Source organism: Alternaria atra, assembly GCF_907166805.1.
Source record: "Alternaria atra isolate CS162 genome assembly, contig: 29, whole genome shotgun sequence".
Taxonomy (NCBI): Eukaryota; Fungi; Ascomycota; class Dothideomycetes; order Pleosporales; family Pleosporaceae; genus Alternaria; species Alternaria atra.
The window spans coordinates 769,406-790,124 of record NW_025091327.1 but is presented as its reverse complement, the minus strand read 5'-3'; the positions used below and the strand labels follow the sequence as shown (position 1 = coordinate 790,124).

The 20,719-nt window shown below is 50.8% G+C and overlaps 6 protein-coding genes across 6 annotated transcripts; 4 read left to right on the top strand and 2 right to left on the bottom strand.

The window, feature by feature from the left end:
• Positions 1 to 267: 267 nt before the first annotated feature.
• On the bottom strand, positions 268 to 3,871 carry ALTATR162_LOCUS8558 (uncharacterized protein; the record flags this gene model as incomplete). The annotated part of the gene is made up of 7 exons (XM_043316190.1): positions 268 to 568; positions 620 to 948; positions 1,000 to 1,888; positions 1,939 to 2,631; positions 2,712 to 2,982; positions 3,030 to 3,569; positions 3,622 to 3,871. 7 exons carry the CDS (start codon positions 3,869 to 3,871, stop codon positions 268 to 270), a joined length of 3,273 nt encoding a protein of 1,090 aa, XP_043172125.1.
• Positions 3,872 to 5,220: 1,349 nt separating this feature from the next.
• On the top strand, positions 5,221 to 5,943 carry ALTATR162_LOCUS8557 (uncharacterized protein; the record flags this gene model as incomplete). Its single annotated transcript, XM_043316189.1, has 3 exons — positions 5,221 to 5,367; positions 5,739 to 5,838; positions 5,888 to 5,943. The coding sequence occupies 3 exons, from the start codon at positions 5,221 to 5,223 to the stop codon at positions 5,941 to 5,943; spliced, it is 303 nt and encodes a 100-aa protein (XP_043172124.1).
• An 857-nt stretch (positions 5,944 to 6,800) lies between these two features.
• Positions 6,801 to 8,048, bottom strand: ALTATR162_LOCUS8556 (uncharacterized protein; the record flags this gene model as incomplete). Its single annotated transcript, XM_043316188.1, has 1 exon — positions 6,801 to 8,048. One exon carries the CDS (start codon positions 8,046 to 8,048, stop codon positions 6,801 to 6,803), a length of 1,248 nt encoding a protein of 415 aa, XP_043172123.1.
• Positions 8,049 to 9,886: 1,838 nt separating this feature from the next.
• Positions 9,887 to 11,365, top strand: ALTATR162_LOCUS8555 (uncharacterized protein; the record flags this gene model as incomplete). Its single annotated transcript, XM_043316187.1, has 2 exons — positions 9,887 to 10,282; positions 10,331 to 11,365. The coding sequence occupies 2 exons, from the start codon at positions 9,887 to 9,889 to the stop codon at positions 11,363 to 11,365; spliced, it is 1,431 nt and encodes a 476-aa protein (XP_043172122.1).
• Positions 11,366 to 13,445: 2,080 nt separating this feature from the next.
• On the top strand, positions 13,446 to 14,274 carry ALTATR162_LOCUS8554 (uncharacterized protein; the record flags this gene model as incomplete). Its single annotated transcript, XM_043316186.1, has 2 exons — positions 13,446 to 13,841; positions 13,894 to 14,274. The coding sequence occupies 2 exons, from the start codon at positions 13,446 to 13,448 to the stop codon at positions 14,272 to 14,274; spliced, it is 777 nt and encodes a 258-aa protein (XP_043172121.1).
• A 2,531-nt stretch (positions 14,275 to 16,805) lies between these two features.
• ALTATR162_LOCUS8553 (uncharacterized protein) lies at positions 16,806 to 18,527 on the top strand (the record flags this gene model as incomplete). The annotated part of the gene is made up of 2 exons (XM_043316185.1): positions 16,806 to 16,872; positions 16,918 to 18,527. The coding sequence occupies 2 exons, from the start codon at positions 16,806 to 16,808 to the stop codon at positions 18,525 to 18,527; spliced, it is 1,677 nt and encodes a 558-aa protein (XP_043172120.1).
• Positions 18,528 to 20,719: the final 2,192 nt, after the last annotated feature.

The window sequence follows — 20,719 nt, the reverse complement described above, 5'->3', positions numbered from 1 at the left end:
GATGAATACAAAGAAGAGGCTGGGTTCTGTTTATTCTGGAGACCAAACGTGCGCGCGCCAAACCTTAGGACGCCGCTAATGTAACTACGAGGTATTCTACCCAGGGCTGCTACTCAACTAGCCATTCGCCCGAAAATTGCCCTTGCCCTACAGACCACCCTCTATAACGAAACAGTTCCGGACGCCCACCGACTCTCGTACTAATTGGTCCCCGCAGGGTGGTATAGCGAGCCAAGCGAGTGGCATCTTCAGCTGGGAGCGAAGAGATCACCAAGCAATCTTGGCAAGCAGACCGTTGGGCCACGTGCGCACACAATACTTTCTTGTCTCATCAAGAATGAGCAGCCCCATACCAAAAGCAGCGGGAAGAAACCAGTGCTCAACGGACACAGTCCTTGTGTCGATGGTATTTTGTAGAGATGGAATGTAGCAGAAGATGAAGACGACAACGATGGCGAAGACCATGGCGGGGAAGAGCGACCAGTTTTGAGTCGCTTTATTGAAAATTGGTGGCTGCTGGAAAATGCTAAGCCTACGGGTGCGAGTAGCAAGCAAGTTGAATAGTTGCCTATCATTGATGTCAGCTGGTACCCTAGTTCACTTGCTCGCTCATACTTACATGATCACCAGTGTGACGAAGTAGATACTTGAAGCCTGGTTCGCGACTTCAGTCACGTAGTCTGGATCGTATTGTTCGTCGTAGACGCCGAACTTCAACCACATTGCCGTGAACGGAACTCCTTGGCGCTCCATCCACCAGAAACTCATTGTGAAGGCCAAGAAACACTGCAGCAAACCGACGAGGAAGTAGGCATGGAAGATGAGTCGAGCGTTGACCAGTCTGTCCTTCTTCGGATTGCGCGGAGGGCGCAGCATCAGATCGGCCTCTGGCTTTTCGTAGGCAAGAGTGATAGCAGCAGCGCAGTCGGTAAGACAGCAAATAATGATCTAGTAAAAGTTAGCTAACAGACTTCCAACGTCTGAACGAGATGTACATACCATAAGGAAAGACGACAAGATCTGCGGAATGCCAAATGCGACGTTGGTAACGACCGGCCACAGCTCACTGAAGCTACCTGCAGGAAGCAAGTACACTATTGTCTTCTTGAGGTTATCGTAGACGAGTCGACCGTACTGGACAGCCTCAACGATGGCGGCGAACGAGTCGAGAAGAACCATGTCAGCAGCTTCGATCGCGATGTCCGAACCACTGCCCATGGCGATACCAATGTCGGCAGCTTTGAGAGACGGAGCGTCATTGACACCATCGCCTGTCATACCGACGATGTTTTCTCGGGCTTGGAACTCCTTGACAATACGGAGCTTCTGCTCAGGCGTCGTCCTAGCGAATACAATCTCCTGATACTGGCAAAGTTGATCCCACTGCGCTACATTCAAGGTGATGAGTTCGGGACCACTCAAGACGATTGATTGCTTGGTAGTGCCAATCTTTCCATCTCGACCGAGAGCGCTGATGTCATCGACCAAAGCAGAGTTCGAAATAATACCGCACTCTTCAGCGATCGCCTGAGCCGTGAGCTTGAAGTCGCCAGTCACCATGAAGATACGGATGGAAGCTCCTCGAAGAATACGTACTACCTCTGGGATCTCGTCACGGGGCGGATCCACGATACCGACGATGCTGACAAACGTGAGACCTTCTCGGGCAGCGACCAACACTTCTTTCTCAGGGTGGCTGGAGAATGGCACAATGGTCGGTTTACGAGCGAGGAGTATGACGCGCTTGCCCTGGCGAGACCAGCTATCTTTGATGGTCTCGATACGGAGGCGTTGGGCCTCAGTAAGCTCTACCTCCTCGCCCTTGTCGTTCAGGAGAAGGTCGCATCGAGGCAGGAGGATGTCAGGAGCTCCTTTGACCATGAGAGTGCTAGATGAAGATCAGCGAGGCTACTTGGCAGCGGGATCCTAAAAGCTCACGCGTTGTTGCTTGTCGGTGTCTGGTTGGTAGGTGTCATAACCCGGACCATGAACTTGTTCTTGCTGTTGAACGCAATCTCGAAGACCTTTTTCCAATCACGGCGCAACTCAGCCACAGAGCCAAGTGTTTCGGAAAGCCGAAGTATGGCTTGGTCCGTCGCATCGCCGTTGATCTTGCGCTCCGCGATGGGCAAATGCGAAGTAGCGGCATCGAATTCACCGGAATTGCAGAGACCACCGAGAACACGGACATAATCCATGATGCTTTGTTTGGGCTTAGAGAGTACCGTGAGGTTCTTCTCAGACCGGAACACCGCCATCATGTCGCGCGCGGCATCCGTGGTATACTCCTCGCCCGCTGCGTAAATATCTGTGACCACCATCTTGTTCTTGGTCAATGTTCCAGTCTTGTCAGAGCAGATCACTGAAACGGAGCCAAGTGTTTCGACAGTCTTGAGTGACTTGCAAAGAATCTTGTTCTTGCGCATGATGTTGGCGACTATGGTCAAGCTCGTCGTGAGTGCGATCGGTAAGCCTTCAGGGATGACTAGAGAAGAAAGAAGAGAAGTCAGCACAGATGAAAGGAGAGTACGGATTGAAGGCCTCATACATGCGACAGCGCACGAAACGCAACTGACAATGAGAAGAGGTACATCGATCCAGGTGGGATGAGATTTCCTCAACCATGCCGCCCTGGAACGCGTGAGTAAAGATCCATCAGTTCATAGACAGCTAGACATAAGCATGTCGCTCGGAACCAACCATAAACATACCAAAGTACAACAATAAGAATTACGACACACGTGATGAACAGAGAGATGATGAGTACAAATCGCAAGATCTCCTTCTGCAGTGGTGTCATGCCAGTTTTTGGATCCGAAGTGAGTTTTGCGATGCGACCGAAGATGGTATTGTCACCAGTGGCAACGCACACGCCCAAGCAGGCGCCTGATATGCAGTGTGTTCCTTGTAAGCCGATATTGTTGGTCTCAAGATAGTTGTCTTCGGTTGCTTCGATAGTAGCTACGACTGGCTCGGATTCACCTAGCGTATGTTAGCCTTCGTACCCAGGTTGTGCACATACTACTGACCAGTAAGGATCGCGCGGTCGAACATGGAATCGCTGGAGATGTCGACAAAACGGACATCGGCGGGCAGCTTGTTGCCCTGCTTGATAACAATGACATCGCCGGGCACCAGGTCCAATGCCGAGATGCTAACATGTGATCCATTGCGCACAACGATGCACTGATCAGGTAGCATTGTTCCGATAGATGCCATCACTCTGCTTGTCGACCAGTCTTGCCATGCATTGAAAGCGGCTTGAAGAAGCCAGACAGCGATCAATACACATGCAAGCGCCAAGTTCGCGACAGCTGGCGGGTTACCGAGAGGCTTCCAAGCAACGAACACGAGTATACCGGCAACGACGAGAATGCTGCCGAAGCCACCGAAAAAGTAGCCTATGATCTTCCCAAGCAGACCCGAGGGTGGCGGTGTCATTTTGTTCTGGCCGTGTTCGCTGAGGCGACGCTTTGTCTGATCTTCGGAAAGCCCCTGCTCAATATCGACTGAGAGGCGGCGGCACAGCTCGTGGACGGCAAGTGTGTGCCATTCGAGGTCTGCTAGGTCTGTAGAGACGTATTTAGTACCAATAGATGTGCTATCCTTGAGTAAACTTACCAACGGCAGCCTTCTCCTTGGCTTTCTTCACCTCGATCTGCTTCTTATGTTGACCTTCATCGATCTCGATAGAGAGCGTACGGTCTAAGTGTTGGTTTGTGGGGTCAGTGTATGTCTTAAATGTGGTCCATATGGAAGCATTGCTCACAAGTGATGGGAAGCGCAGTCTCGGGTTGAACAGTGCGAGCTCCTCCGGCACTGCGGATGGACAGACTGCCCACACTTGACCGTCGCGACAAGTTGCGCTCATGGCGACGTTCGTGCGTCGTGTATCCATCTTCCTCGTCAGGAAGGCGTAGCTCTCCGAAACGGACGCGAGGTGCGACCTTTTCTTCTTGATCCATGTACGGACGTGTCGATGAAGCGGACTAGACACCGGATGGAGCACTACAAGAAAACGTGCCAGGAAGAGGTAGAGACGAGCCAGGAAGCAAGAATAATGGTACCACAGAATTCAACGATGCATGGAGCGCGACTTATACTGTGACAAGTAGGCAGACCACTTGCCGTCTTGACAAGCAGCGTGGCTCTAGCAGCTCTGGCAGCGCGTCAAACACGTGCTTGTTCGCTCTAGGAGGCGTTTCCAGGACGTAAAAGATCCATCGAGAGCTCAGCTACGTGAGATTACACCAACAGTGTGGAACAAGATCTTTCACCTCTTTGTCATAGTCAAGGTGAAGCGATTCGACGCACAAATACCTCATACAGTCCAAGACAGGACCAGGGTCCTGCAACAGGTAAATCGTAACCTCCAGAGGTATCCCGCCAGACCTTTTTCCACGTGAGCAGGATATTCCATTAGCGATAGTGTTGTTCGGCGCCGTTGATGGTTAGCCGTGAGCGATTTTCGAACTCTTACACAGCCACGCTACGATGCACGAAATCAAGCTTCTGCCGGTTCAGCCTATGACCATGCGCGATTTTCAACCTCACTATTTTTTGAATCTTGTCATTTCGTTTCAAAAAGAGATGAACATGGCTTTTTGGCGTTTTGTTGATGCTTTGCAGTGGTGAGCAGCTGCCTGTTGAAGCAACCCAGGTTTGTGGGCATTCTCAAGTCCCGCCGGCACGTTTAAGGCCTAACGATAGCGTCGTATCAGAGGCTACATGAACAAGCGTTATATGCATGCCTCGAGGGACCTTGACGACAACGTGGAGAATTGAAATCGATCTCGAAATGGTTCGTGCCATCTACGCCTTTCTCAATGCTCAGTTGAGGGCCCCAGACAATCGCGGGGTGTGCACGTGAATCATCATTTATGCAGGCTGGATGCGCGGCGAGACTATATGGAAAGTCATGAAGTCGATTAACAAGTCATCAGATATTAGGCAGAGCTGGACGTGGCAACAGCAGATGCTCGTTCATAGAAAGGGGTGGGTTTTGTCTGTGCGCAACGGAGCCCCCAAGCCAAGAGACGCCCAGCACGCCAGGGCGCGAAGCTTACCACCGCGTATGACGTCCCTTTCGCGATGAATTCCCACCGCACGAATGGACCGTCACAGGAACCTCCGAATGTGTCAATGGCACACCCTCTCCCTAAGGGGGACACAGATTCGACAATCTTCGCATTCCGCTGATACATTTACCTATACGCCCCCATGAGTACCAGCGTTTTTGCGGTATCCTTCTCGCCAGCCATCGCTCAAGCCCTTGGCATAGAAAGTGATCCAAATTGTATACCTCTCGAAATATTTTTCGCCATACCTACGTATCTCGTGGCGTCCCTTTTCTACCCCATGAACCGAGTCGAACCTATCTCCGAGCGGTCGATCCGCTTCCCGCGCAGACAACCTCTACCTTGCACGCATAATCGCAACCTACGGTCGATTATTCGATACACCATACAATGATATACGCTACATGAAGGACGTACTCTGATGTTGATCAATCCATCGGCGAACGTCCTGTTGGGACAAAAAAACGGCGGTCGAACTTTCTGGTCGCCTTGCTGTGGATTGTTTCTCACTGCTCGAGTTTTGTTACATCTTTGGAACTCCATGTTGATCAAGATATGGAGCATGTGACTCGGTATTATTGATGCTGATTTTGCAAGCAGATTCTTTGGATAGTAGGAAGCTTTACTTGGGGTCTCATCAAATGACTACATACACTTCAGATATACGATAGTGGTTCTAGCGATTGGTCTTTCGGCCAGGTCATTCCTCTCGTCCTCCTCGCAGCTCTCTTGCTTACCATCTTTGAACCTTTCTTCGAAGGTATATACTTTCCCCTTGTTGAGAAAAGACATAATGTTGATTGTCCTAGCCGAACAATCCACCAACACCCTTTCGACAGCGCTTTTGCAGATTTCTACTACCTAATCGCAGTTCGATCATGGCAACGCCTCGTCGGATACGCCGCTCCAGGAACGCAATCATTCAGATCAAGATTTCTACCAGAATTCCAGCTGGACCCACTCATTGATCTATACTATGGTTGCCTATGCCATTGTAGTCACGACGGAGGTACTAGTGTTTAGTAGTTTGGGCAATGCGAACTTGGTCGCGCTCTTGATTCCCATCTCACCTTTTCTGTCATACCTTCCTATCTATACAGCTCTAACCATCTGGGTGTTCATCATGCTTTCCATGCTTTTCGCAGAAGTCCGGTCGTACTTCTCTCATTCTCGAATCAGCATATCACATCGCTATACTGATACACCCCACCGCAGCTAGTCTCCTTCGTAATCACAAACAAATCAGTTTTCTTACAACTCTTTCTACTAACCATAGACTTGTTCCGCCAGAACTGGCTCAATCTTCTAATCATCACTCACTACCGACACTGCACTCGCGGTGCTCCACTAGCGACCTCTTCAATCTTTGTGGTTATTAACATCATGTTCAGCACTCCTATCCTGTCGTTCCACGGCCTTGGCTTTCCTGCATGCTTCCATCCAACACTCTTCAGCCTTTTGCAATCCCTGAACAATCAGATCCGAAGGACACTCCTCCGTAGACCAATCTTTGGGTGTAACGTTACCGATTTTGGCTGGCATATTATCAGGCATGTTGAGAAGGTCTTGAAGCCACTTCTCAACTTTGCGGTTCTCGGGGACGTAGAGGTTCATGGATTTACCAGGAATCGCGGTTGCCGCCCAAGGTAGCTTGCGCCATCCTGACCACAACTCGGGATGAACGAAGGTGTTTGTGTTCGAATTTTCTGGCCGGGCGTCGAATTATTTCAAGGTCGACATAAACACATTGATGACGAGTTTGTTGAGGTGAGGGATAGCGACCAGCGTGTTGATGGTACGATCGAAGTGCCACGGGATCTGCCGGGAATAATGACAGTTTTCGCCTTCCCAAAACTCCATGTCGATGTTTATCTTGCGCATGAGTACTAGGGGACGGACGCCGTAGCGAACAGAGCCATCACGCGCTCTGGACCAACTCATAAGCTCGAAGAAGTGATGTGCTGGTTGAAAGTGATATGTACGAGTCCAAAAATTCGACCCCGAAAAATGGTAGCTGCCGCCATCCTTAACCTCGAAGTAGTTTTCCCCATAGAAGATAGGCTTGCCAATCTCGTACCTAAGTTTGTTGACTGCGAGCAGCGCAAGTATGACTACAGAAGGTTCGAGCGCCCAATGATAGCTGAATATCTCGGTAGAACTGGATCCAGCGTCCGGAGGAATCACAAACTTTGGTACTTTTACATACGGAGCAAACCTGTATGTAGTATGCTCCATCTGCTTCTTGTCATCTTTGCAGAGATCGTCTGACCAGGTCCTGTCGTTATAGGTACTGGCTGCAATGCTCAATTTACTCGGGAACACCAGCACCAGCCGTGCGATCTTAGACTTGAGTTCTGCGGGAAGCGCGCTTAACCGGTCGCGTGGCGGGCCTGCGCGTTGGATGTTCGTATTGGTATCGTCAGCAGGCTGAATGCGATGGAAACTGGCAAACGCGACGTTCTCCATTCCTGGTGGAAGTGTGTGGACGCACATGACTGGTCCAGATCCCGACTCGAGGCGGTCTAAGATCTCCTCCTCTGCATCATAGCACCAATCGTCAACGTTCGCGCCATAGTCCCTGTTGTGACGGCCCTCACCTTCTCGGTCCTTTTCTTCTTCTGCGATCTCCGCGCCAACTTTGAGTGCCCATGCCGACAAGACATCCTTGTTGCTTGTTTGGACCCGAGCTTTGGGTGCCGCTCTGAGTTCATGATAGTCTTCGGGTGGAAACATGACTTCGAATTGCGTCTTCTCTTTACTGAAGTAAGCGTCAATGTCTTCCAGTAGCTGCTTGGCGTGAGCCTCCTGTCCCGTCCCGTTTTGAAGAAGCGCTTGCTGCATATAGGGCATATGGGAAGCACGGTGGAGGATCTCTGCTTTAGTCGCTTGTCGAGATTCATCCATCATGAGCATAACGGCAATCATCTCACGGGTTGTGGACGCTATCGGTTTGTCCTTCATGAACAACATGTTGTTCAGGAAGGCGCCTAGTTGGGAGTTCAGCTTCAACGTCTGCGCGCGGAAGTCGCCATCGGGAGGTGCGCCAGGAAGGAATGTGTCGAATGCCTCGGCACTAAAGTACTATTGGAATACAAGATCGGTATGCGCCGACATCTTGAGGAGTTTTCGAGCCGGAGGATTCTGGAGGAGGTATGTGACGGATACTGTCGCGGGCGTATGGATCAAACTGGTGGAGAGTCGGGAACGCATTCGACTTGGGAGGATGTCTGCCCTGCGGCGCTTTCTTACTCGTGTCAGTCACTGCCGCCAGTTGATAAGCTTTCTGTGGTAGCACCTCGTACACTGTTTGTCTATGCCTCGCTGATTGCGAAGCTACACAGGTAGTGCACTGACCGGTCGCAAGAGCGGTATACGCTGGCTCGTTCTGCGTATGTGAAAAGTCGTAACGGTGTGACCTTTGCCTGCTTGCTTGACGGACTCAACTCTGGGATAGATGACTAAATAAGTCAAAATGAAAACTCTTTGTGGTGTGGCTACGCGAAGTGTACCTCGTCTACGTAAGTGAACTCTCACTTCTGGGAGTACACCTGGACACTGCCGACCCCTGTCTGAAACGCCAGCCTGTATCCACTCAAGAGAAACGAAAATTGTCGACTAACAGACTCAAGATTCCGTCTTTATAGTCAGACATTCGGCACGGTGACTGATCGGGTACATGATGGATTTAGTAACTTCTTGCCATATGCTGTCACGGGACGGTCGCGATAGCATTGATGAACATAAAGGAACAAGGAGCTTACATGTTATGCCTTCCAGTGACAGCCCACGACTTAAAACTATGCAACTATTATGGTTTGGCATGTCAATCCTTTTCTTGTATAATGGTCCTTTTTACTGCGCTTACTCATCATCGCTTCATGCTTGTGGCATGTAAGGCTTTATGTAAGATTCGCATCTTGACATCCAACATTCTAAGCTCATTCAGCTATGTGGAATGACAAGCGCGCCGAGTGAGCCGCACACTTGAAGATGTAAATATGTCTACAATCTGTCGGTTCTAATGGTGGCCTTCTTTGTTAGCGGCTCATAGATACTGCTGAGAAGCCATGCACTTCCGGATGGACAGCTCATCGATGTTCGTTCGCTGGAACCAGACTCTGCTTTTTTTTTAATTTGTTCATCTGGCTCCACTTTCTTGTTTGTGGAGAGAGGACATTTCGGCGTGTGTGATACGCGTCATGGCGAAATGAAAGCCCACATCCGCGATACACCCACGACCTTCGAGGCTTCCAGCCTTGTGACCCCACTTGACTACCACCATCTTCGATACTAGCACACCCAGAATTTTGCGAGCCACACAGTTCAAGGTATATTAACCTCATCAGTCGCTTCGCGAAACGACGTTTTGTTAACAAAGATACAAAAAGTCACCAAGCATAACGATACCTCGTCAAGGACGCCCGCCTGCAAGCACTACAGTTCGCAAACGCGGACTTCTGCTCTTTTTCTTGATCTCTCCGGGTTTCGTTCTCTCTACCCCCTCTTGTAGATACTTCCTCGCACTGTCCATTGCGACGCCCGATATGAGTGGTGTCCCGATGTTCAACTCGACTCCCTTGGTATACTATCGCGTAATGACAGTGGAATCTGCAACCAACAACGAGACCATCGTAAACACGCAGGCCGTTGGCGCGCTGCCGATAGCCATGGCCGCTAGCGCTATATTCGTGGCTTCCCCGGCTCACGTTCTGTCAACCCCAGTCAGTGAAGTCTTTTAGCAGCGAAAGTCCTCCAGCTTACAAAAAGCGCAGAGTATGACGACGGCTAACTCCCTGTCTAATCGCAAGATGCTCACCGTCCCCCGCATTCGAATGGGCAACAGTCGGCTCTCCTCTCCAACGACAACATTTTTTGGTAGTACGTCTACTAGACAAGCTTCTTTCTCAACGGCTGCTGTCGACGGCATTCATAACACGCCTTCGCCTTCTCCCGAGTCGGCTTTTATGGCCACTGACACGCATTCTATCCGTCGATCGCCGGCCATGTCCCAGTCCTCTTTGTTCGACGAGCTTCAGGGACGATCTGGAAGACTACTTAATATCCCTGGAAACTACGACATGTTGGGTTCGGACGGCGAAGATTGCGACTTGGAGAAGCCTCAGCAGCAAGGCTACTCAGACGATATGATCTGGGTTCGGTTTCCACCGGCGTCTGCCTCAGATCTTCCCGAGGGCATACAAACTGTAAGATCAAAACTGTTTAGCGTCTTACAACCCACTGACAGCGACTAGTACGAGCGGTCAAGGTTCATCATTGATCCAACAGTGATTGATCCGTGTATCGGCATGTCCTTACCAGTGGTGGGCATGAACCTTGCTTTGCAAACATGTATAGCACCTCAACCTCTTGCCTCTTCGCATATCGCCTCGACGGTCAACAATGCAATGCCGTCGCAGATCAGCGCATCTGTCAACCCTGGTTTCGAAATTGAGAAGCTACCCGAGGAGCTGTTACTTGAAGTAATGGGGCATGCTTTTGTTTTCCCAGGCCAAGAAATTCGGGTGAGTAATATGAATCACCAATCAGGAGAGCCCGAACTCGAGGTCAGGAAAGTAGGTCAGCCAAATGAGGACGTCATCCCGCTACCACCATTAAACAAGCTTCTGGCTATGGATGAAGCATCGATCTATTGGCGACTGCGGAGCCCAGCTTTGAACCACTTCTTTCGATACAACGTCTTCGACCTAACCTCTCGTAACAGCCTGAAATGGATCAAAGGCCTTCCTCCACATTATCGAGGGCAAGTAACTCATGTCGTTTTGTCCTTCAATTTGGGTTCAGTCGACAACCCAAGGCAGCAAAACATTTACAGCAGACAGCTGGTCGGACTCGTTGGCGAGAGCACCAACCTGCGGACGATTAAGATCAAAGTGCGAGATTTTGCAGGCAGGAGGCATCGTACACCCGCCGAACTAGAGTGGTTGTTTCGTCAGATGCCTGGACTCGACTTGCTTACCCACCTTCGGGGTGTTGGAGAGCTCGTGGTAGACGCTCCGTTCCAGATCGCACCGACCCAAATTCGTCGTCTAGAACGGTGCCTAGCAAAGCCTAAAGGAAGACAAGGGACTTCCAACGATCCCTATTCATATCCAGCTCTAGCTTTATCACCACGGAGCAGTAATACTCTTAGGCAGAGGAATGTGTTGGACTTGGACAGCGAACTCGATGCTTACGGTCGTATCTCCACGGATTTCGGAACAAAGACATTGAAGGCAATTGAGCTGGAACGTTTGAGGCGGCTTGATTGGAGGAATCCGGACGAATAGTACGCTCTGAGTCGGTAGCTGGGGTTACTAGCTGCATTGTCTCCGTGGCTGTGGTCGGAGCTTTTTGCACAGTTTCAAAGTGCTGGATGTTCTAGACCGTCTGTTCTAATCAAACAACGATACAGATAACTTCTTGCCTCTGCAAACCGTATTTACATATTATCTTTGGCTAACCGTAGGCAATCAACCCTGAACAGATCAATCGTGATGCCGTAGTAACTGTTGCCGAACAACATCCAAAAGATGCCCCAAAACTACAGAAGTTATTGATATCTTTCTGTGAATGGTGCGTATGCCATGTTGAGTGAAATGAGCCTCTCTTCCTTCATCTCTGAGCTAAGAGCTCAGGCACAAGTACCAACTGCTCTTCGGTTCAGGCGTTTTCTTCTGATTTCCTGAATCTTTGCGTATCTTCGTTGGTCACTTGGAATTGCGCTTCTTCCGTACGCTAAGAGTGATCCATAGACTGGAACGTTCCTTTGGTGTCGTTAAAGCTGTCTGCAGTCACCTCCGCCACAGCCCTCCGCCAAAGCAGTCCAATCTTCTCAGATTCTGCCCACAACTCTCTTTGTCGCGACTTTGCTGACATCGAAGATATTCCAGAACCGACACTTGCGAAGATCCACTCATCGCCTTGGCTGAGTCTGCGCCGCCTTCTACTACTAAAGCTGCCGCTGGAGCCATCTTGCCGCGTATCTGCCCTCGTAGTAAGAGCATCGTTTTCACCAGTCTCGCCACCACTGCCTTGCTTGTCGCCCGGTTCCAAGCTCAGCCGCCATACCCGGTCGAGTATCTCCATGAGTAGCAATCTCGTGACGGCTCCAACTCCCGCGCCACAGTATGTATACAGCACATCTCACGATACTTGTTTTTATCTGACGGATTGTAGATGCCGTCTTCCTCCTCGCCATCTTCGACAGTTGCCGATCAGTTCGAAAATGACCACGTCGCTGTCGCCGCTACCATCCTGCCGACGCCCGCAGGCACGAACCAGCCTCGTCCCCTGTTCCTCGATTTGCCCACCGAGATCCACATCGAGATATTCAAGCACGTATTAGTCGAGGGGGATAAGCTATATCCATATCCGCATACTACAAGATATACGCGCGCTGAACCTAGGCTCGAGACGTGACCACGCGGCTACTACAACCATATGGTGAACGAATCAACATTTCTCAAGCCCATGGCTGAGGTCTTAGAGCTAGGCTTGGTGGCGAAGGCGCTGCTGCCAATCGTGCGAGAGGTCTTCTTTGGACACAACTGCTTCGACTTGGGGACGTATCAGAGGTGGACAAGAGGCATCCATCCAAATCTCCAAGTTCTCATCCACGACGTCGAGACTAGCCTCACAAACTGTCTCTCCGCGTAAGACTGTAAAAGACTTTTTCCACGTTCAAATCCAGATCAGGAGGCTACATGTATCAATCGGCAACTTGGAGTTCGAGGAACATCACTTCCGGTTGCAGAAGCAATCAGGAAAGAAGACGCCTCCTCGAGAACAGGTTTTCCGAAATGCTCCTGAAGTTCGCGCTCTAACCCGAAAGCGCGTCACTGGGAAAGTAACTGTCGAATTTATGTATGAAGATGAGCTGCTCAGCCTGCCAGGTTGGTTGTTGGCCCAAGTAGCTTGGCTCAAACATGCCATAGAGCAGAACTAGGAATGTGAAGGCCCTGGAATAGATGAGGATTTTGCATAGCCTGCAGCCAGACAGTATCTCCTCTTTAATCAGAGTAGTTTCAAACATTGCAACTACACCAAGATGTTGTCTCTGGACAACTAGAAAACTTCCTTGTGGTATCGCAAGTTCCGGAATGTCACTAGTGATCTTGTTCGGTCGAACGCATTTCTTGAAAGCCTCGAAATCGACCATGCTCGTGCCTGGACGTTTCCTTTGACTGACGAATTTTTGGAAATCATCCCCTCTCACCATCACTCCCTTAATCCTCTTCGAGCACTGCCTAAGTGACCGTTCGCTAACGACGCTAGCTCGCTCATAGTCTTGGCGGGGAGGTCAAAAGTTACAACAACTCTGTCTCACTTCCCCTCTTCTTAGCAAACCAAAATCGCATAATCATCAACATGCGGTTTGGTCCCTCCCAGTCAGACGCCTCTCTTTCGGCCCATGGGCTTGACCAACCTTCTCTTGACATCCTTGCTGAGCAGGAAGACTTCATCTCCGAGAGCGATGCGGCTAATATGTTCAACGATGCTCCTGAGGACGTGAAAGCGTATATCAACGCTATCATAGATCAAAGAGAAGCTGGATACGGTCTTGACCTCTTCCCACCGTCCGTTGTCTCGGAGACCGCAGAGTTTCCAAGTCCTCGTCGTCGGCAGCAACCCTCGGCGTCTCCCCCCAAACCGCCTACTCCTCCGCCTCCTCCATCCCCGCCTTATCCTGGTGCGTGGGATCGTGGTCGTACCTGCGTGGTCAATGCAACCAATACGTATTGGTCGTATGGAAGGGAACCTGGTGTAGGTACCACCTGCTCCCCATCTCACTCAACCGTATACTAATATATTGCAGCATAGTCAAAGCTCAGATGACGGCCTCGCGGACGGCGAGCGGGTTTACACGAGGCAGCCGAACGGCAGTTATCGCTGGGCAGTCTTCAGACAGCAGGCTCGGAGCACGCTGGCGGCACAGTCGCGACTCGACCAGATGGTGATAGCCGTCGGCGGCGACCCTGCGTCCTTCAGGACCAGGCTAGCCAAGGCTGACTACGTCCTGGCTTGGGAGGAACCTATCGGTGTTGTCCACAAGGAGGACGACGAAGAGATGTTCTCGGTTTCGTTCCCGATCTACTTGGGCCAGCCAGCGTCCGGTTTCTTCTGGGGGGTGGGACAGTTGGCTAACGGCACGCTGACGATGGCGGCGTCGACCCAGGATGAGATGGAGCGGGCTTGATAAGTCTGGATGCGTGGGCATCGGACTGACGAGGCTTTGAGGTTGGTGTGCGTGGTCGCTAGACCGTCGATGAAAGACGTCTTGTGGGTGAAGGAGCTGGTCGCTTGACACCAGATGAACCAAGCATGAATGAAGACATATCCCCCTGCAAAATCTCTTCCCTACCAACATGCCTCATGGCTATCTCTTCAAGCGGCTCTACTCTACTGTAGAGCTCTGCCTTGACTCTTCAGGTATAGACGATGACAGATTACGCTATCAGTCTGAAGTGCTCCCAACTCTTCCTTTGATACATTCTACACAGATCTAGAAGCTTGAGAATCGTTCAAGATGTTGGAATCATCATGGCTAAACGCTTGGGCCTCATAATTTGGCGTGATGTTGATTTTCGTCCAGTGCGTTGGTCTCTCGCTTTCGACAATCACCGCATCAAAACTTGCTCTTCCTCCACGTCGGACCGCAACACACGAAAAGATCTTTGTAATCTTCCGTCCTCTTTCTCCAGCCATAAAGGACTGCAATTGAGCTATTCACAAGCGGAATACCATCGGCGCTGTATACTGTGCTTGTAGGCTCTCTGTTATGACAATGCTTACCCCACTCGACTCCTGCATGCGGAGACCGCGCCTGCACCCTTTCAACCAAAGAGAGAAGCTCGCCATGCCGTGTTCTCCCTGCGGGTCGACCGTTATATCCAGGTTCATCGCGCTAACAGTCTGTCAGCTCCCGCTCAAACCGATACGGCCAGACCAGAGCTGACTGCTGCATTTTGAACGCGCTCGGCAGCTCGAAGCATCCATACCGCAATGTCTCGTCGTAATGCTGACATACACCAACGGAGTTATTACATCATCGTAGAGTACTGGGCCACGAGGCACCACGTTCCAGGATTCCTTCTCGCGCCTGCCGGAGGTGGCCACGCGCATCATGAAGCACAATTACAACTACCATATCCGGGGTAAGCTTCTTCTGGGTTACATAAAATATGAAGATACTCCGGGCTTCGCACGCCATCGCCATCGTGTTTTTGAAAGTACACTGGCCTGAAGTGGAATGAATACTGCGAGGTCTAGGGGCGTTGGAGCAGCCGTGAATGATGATTGTAGCAGACATATGGTCCAAGGTTTGACAGTATTGACGGTAATTCAGCAGCTTGAAAAGTGGAAAAGCCACAGGAAGATACATAGGGATGTGGCACGATCCGCTGCAGTTTGACTCAAGAATGCCAGTTATTCCAACCTCAATTCTAGAAACTGCGTGTGTGATGTGGAGGAAGCCAGAGATTGGTGTACGACTCTTGAGATGTGTGGTGCCTAGTCCATAAGCCGTAACACTGGCGTGCTTATTGTAAGAAAACTGCATGTTCTACTCTTGTAAAGTGCTGTCCTGTGTTCCAGCTTGCCGCACACGTTGGGGATAATGTGCCAGCGTCTTTTGACAAGTTGCATCTCGCAATTCGATGATCGTAGAAGCTGGTCTCTCATCTCCCTCTGGACGCCAGGGATGAGATAATGAATCTCGTAAGACCTCGGCATCCCAATCATCGTCAGAAAGGAGCGTCGACATGACTGTACGCCTCGCAAGCCCACAGTCCTTCAACTACAGACTGGGCCATCGGTAGTGTGGACATAAAAATATCCAACCCATGCGGTACTGTTCTGGTGTGGCGACTCTCAAGTTTGGTGTTCGCCTATGCCCGTCTCTCCCGACCTCTGGCTCCAAACTCTTGATAACTTCACCACACAACTGCCACAGAAGACAAGCACCTTCTTCTTAGACGCAAAGTCGATAGTTCCCCGTACGCACAACTCTCGCGAACACTGCGAGACATTCATAGGCATTTCAGCGCCATCAGCTACCTCCGCAGTTCCGTGCTCCCAGCGCGCTTCAATACGGACATTGCCAACGACGGTGACGGCGACGACGACAGCAACATCCACCACGATAGCTCTTCTATCCGGCCTCGAACACCTCCAAAGGGCTTGCGACGATGCTAAAGACCACATCAACATTGCCTGCAACTTCTGCGACCACGCCTTGTCGCGAAATCTGACCAAGTGCGATCACGAGACGGACCACCTCTTCTGCAAGCCCCCCTGACAGTTCTGAAAGCAGATTCTGGACTCCATCTGAGATCTGGAGGACTACTTCAGACATATCCGTGTCACTTCGCCGGGTGTACAAGGCTAGGTCATCGTGAAAGGTAGGCATCCTCGACTACAGGGACACTCCCACACAGCTTTGCCAGCATACCGTCGCACCGACGACAGCATCGCTGATCGCTATAGGTAGCATTCGCAGCTATTCAAGCGACACTGGGCTGGTGTTCGGATCCACAAATGTCATACTATCTGCCAACAACCGTATCGGCTGAAGTCAGTTACCCACCGGGGCCCGACTGTAGTTATATGTCAAGCGTGCGTGCTGACGGTCGTCTTCGCAAGCGAAATAACGCAACGACTCTGCAGTCGACTCAACCGCCACGAAGAGAATCTGACATCGCTTTTTACACACTCAAGCCAAAGGCAACCATGGGCAGTCTCCAAGACCATAGAACTCTTCCCGCTCTCAGTCATGAAGAGTGGCCAATGCTGCCTCGTAAGTCGTCGTCGGGAGAGGTGCTGGCATCGCTAACAGATCCAGCTTCAACACCAGTCTTCAATCCTCCAGCTAAGCCTAGTAAGAAATTTCGGCGTCGCTCCCGTTCCTCAATCACGGACATCCACGTCAAACCGGGGGATTCGAAAATTACAACATCGCACAAATATCCCTGCCGTACCGTATCAGGAGAGGAGCGTGTCTGGAGAACCGGACAGGATGCCATGACCTATAACGCATGGCTAGCGAAAGAGAAAGAGCTAGACAATGCCTTTCGCATCTGGAAAGAGACAGGCAACGGCAAACGTGAGATCGCGGAGGTTTATGCTCGCTTTCCAGGTTTGCGGCTTACATCCATGGGTTCTGACGATGTTTCCTGGTTTGTGAGGGAGATGTCTACCCCAGGTACACTATTGCGCAAGATGTGGGACGATTCCACCAGCAACAAAGACACCGAATCCGGCTTTTCCGTAATACAGATGAAGCTTTTGCTACTCTTGACATCCCCTGAGCGATGTCTTGGTCCCACCGCGATGTGGTGCGAGTGGGAACACTTGTTTCCCTTCTACCGTGGAAGAACAGATTTGCTGTGGAGTATGGTTTATTCAGGCGGTCCCATCTTCAGGGACGATGAGCAAACAAATGGCTACCACTGTCTTTTCCCCCACTACGGATACTTGGAAGGTAACATTCTTAGTTGGCCTGTTCGACCCAATTGTGCAGTGGATGTCTTACCATTTCGGTATCATCAGGCCATCACTCTTCCACCGGGTGAGGAGAGTATGATCTTCACGAACCGTTACGAGCTGCATGAGCAGCTGTACCGTGATGCACCACCATACATTGCAGAGAGCTGCATATATCCAGGAAAGACTGCGAATGGTCTATCCGACATGCCAGCAGAATTACTCAACAAGATCTTCAAGAATGTGGGTTTGTTCGAAGGCCCGGTGCTCATGGCACTAAGTTTCCGGATTCATAGCGATGATCGTATATGTTTTCGCTGTCGACTGGTGCCTCCAAGCCACCGTGCCTGGGTCGGAGGTATAGCGAACTATGACTGGACAGTATCCGATCTTGATTTCGAGAGAATTCCCAAGGTTCTGTATCTGCGTCACGTCTGCCGCATTTGGGGCGACATGATCCTCGACGTATTCTTTCAGAACACTTTCGTCTTCCAGTACGAGCGAGCTAATCTCATGGCAGATTCAAGGTCCCAGGACTTATGGATCATTTCTACATCCATGAGAGAGGACCGATACAACCTAGCCAATTTCAATATCCGTTTCATCCCTGTCATGGAAAACGAGGTGACACGACCGCTAGTAGAGGCTGACGGCATTGGCTTTACATACGAAGAAGAATCGGTTCACCTCGGAGCCAGCTGTGACGCAGACAGAATGGTCTTTGGCACTGACTCTCCTTGGTACCGAATTTCTGATAGGACCAAGATCAACGATCAATTATTCCGGGATAGTAATAGTCAGCTGATTGTGCGAGCATTCCGACTAAGATTCAATATTGGTACTCCCATAACAGAGCTTTCCACGCAATGGGTCTCGGACATTTTCCAATGCTTGCATCAGAGAGGCATCGCAGGCAAGCAGGATAGCGGTAACACCTTGGTGCTCGGTCGAAATGCCGAAAGCAAATGAGTTGGTCGATCCACGGGGTAATGCTCAACATTCCTTTGTCAAGAGGTGCAGCGTAAGTGCCCAACCCTTCCTGGTGCCTCTTCAACTAACACAAGCAAAGTCGACGGGGTTTTTGCATGAAACACGACGGTGTCTCATGTCGAGACTGAGTCTGCAAGATATCGATAGAGCTTGCTCGCCACGTAGGTTGGATGGACAGTCGTCTGTGTAATAGTTCTTTGTGGATCTTCCGCTTAGCGACTATCCCGGGTTGTGTGCAGGTATACCAAACTGGCAATTCTCCAATGCTTTCCGCCGGATGTCCGTATGAGAGTCTAACCATCATTGAGCCCTCTCTTTTCGTAGATGTAAATGCTTCGATGCTAATCGTAACTAGTTTCAGAGCTCTGTGGTCTCGAGATGACTTCAAAAGTTCCTCGATCCCTCGCTATCTCGACGCAACTGCCAGTGTACCGTCATCTGTTCGAGCGTCAAGATGATTCACGACGATAGTAGCGACAGGGGCCAAAGCTTTGGGTCGTGATGAGCTTGGCCGTTAGCTCCACTCCTTTTCGTCAGATTTTCAGACAACATCTGTGTATGGCTTAGTGATCATTTCCAGAAATCCGGGTTCTTAGCGATCAACCATGTCGACTGCATGGAGGTTGTGATCATAATGCATGTCTGTCGGAGTGCTTAGCGGACGTGTCGGTGGCGATAATGGCTTTGAGTCGGATCGATGATCGGTGTGCGGCGAGAAAGAGGCAATTTCTATCACACAACAACCTTCGGTGCGGCCCGAGGTGGTCATCAAGTCAGCAAAGTCGCCCTTTCCTAGAGTGTAGGAGCGTATACCTGAGTATTGTCTGCCTTGCAGACAGGCTTGTCCTACCAAACCGATCGTGGTCTATCCTTTCTTAAAACAATTAGAAGGGCAAATGTAGGGATCATCTGCGATAGAAGGTTGTTCGGCCCGAGCGTCGGAGAATTGAGCTGCTTTGCTGAGGCTTTGCGGCGGCCGCCAGGCTTCCTTTGCAGCAGAACGCGTGCTCTCTGAAGACACAAGCAATCCAAAGGAGACGTCTCTGCGCCGTGATTCTTGGAAGTGCTCAGCCCGAGTTGAAGATCGAGGGGAGGAGAGCTGATAGTGAGGCCAAGTCCGCCTATTTCCTGAAGCCAGGCTCGCGTACAACGCCCTTGCGATTGAGATAGCCCAGAAAGTCAGAGAGATGCGATAGTGAGCCTGCTCTAAGGTTGCTCGACACCCTGCTCTGTCAGCAAATGGCGAAGCCGTCCTTGCCCGATCGTGAAGAAACTGGACGGCCTGCCTCGACACCCGATAGACATAGGCAGGTCGGGCAGGTCGGGCAGGTCGACAGGCATGTCTTACTTCAGCCTTGCGCTTGCATCGCTGCGTCTATCCCGATAGTAGAGGTCGGAAAGGTCGAATTGAATTGAAGGAAAAGTGAGCAGTTGTTCGTCGTGATAGACAATGAACTTCGAATTGAGCCATCGCCAAAGCTTCAGCCTCCTTCGCACTAACGATTATTCACAGCCGCGCTCAAAGATTACAAACCAACCATCACGTCTAAATTACCTCGATCTAAATCCTAATGTCATCCACTGCAAGCTCAAACGATGATAAAGCAGGTTTCGCCGCCGCTCGCGTCAATCATTACGCAACGCTCTACGCTTCTTGTCCTGCAGATCAGCATACGAGCAACCAACGCACCTGTGTATGGGGATGGCGCAGAGTTGTCGCAGTCCAGTCGTCCAGGGCTATCCAGACAAGCGACCTACTAGAGTCCCCCACAAGAGATACATCGTCGAGCAGCGCGACGCCATGGTAGCCAGGACGAAATTGTGGAGCGTACGAAGGATATATAGATCTCAAGAGCGTCGAAGATTAGATAGCTCAGGAGGTCGTTGGATATCTCTTGGCCACCAGTTGCAAGACGATGATGTCGCGAAGACCCTCAGGAGGCATCGAAAAGATACATGATGACCATACAAAACAGGCTAGATGCAGACTACAAAGCAAGGATTTGGACGTTAAGAGAGCACGCGAAAATGACGTGAAGATACTCAGAGCAGATACGTTGTGTGAGACATGTCGGAGGTGCCCGTCCTACAAGAGATGGGATGAAGTCAGAAGGTTGGGAAGCTACCCCACCAAGTTTTGGAAGCTCCCCACTGCGCGCTAGAGAGACCCC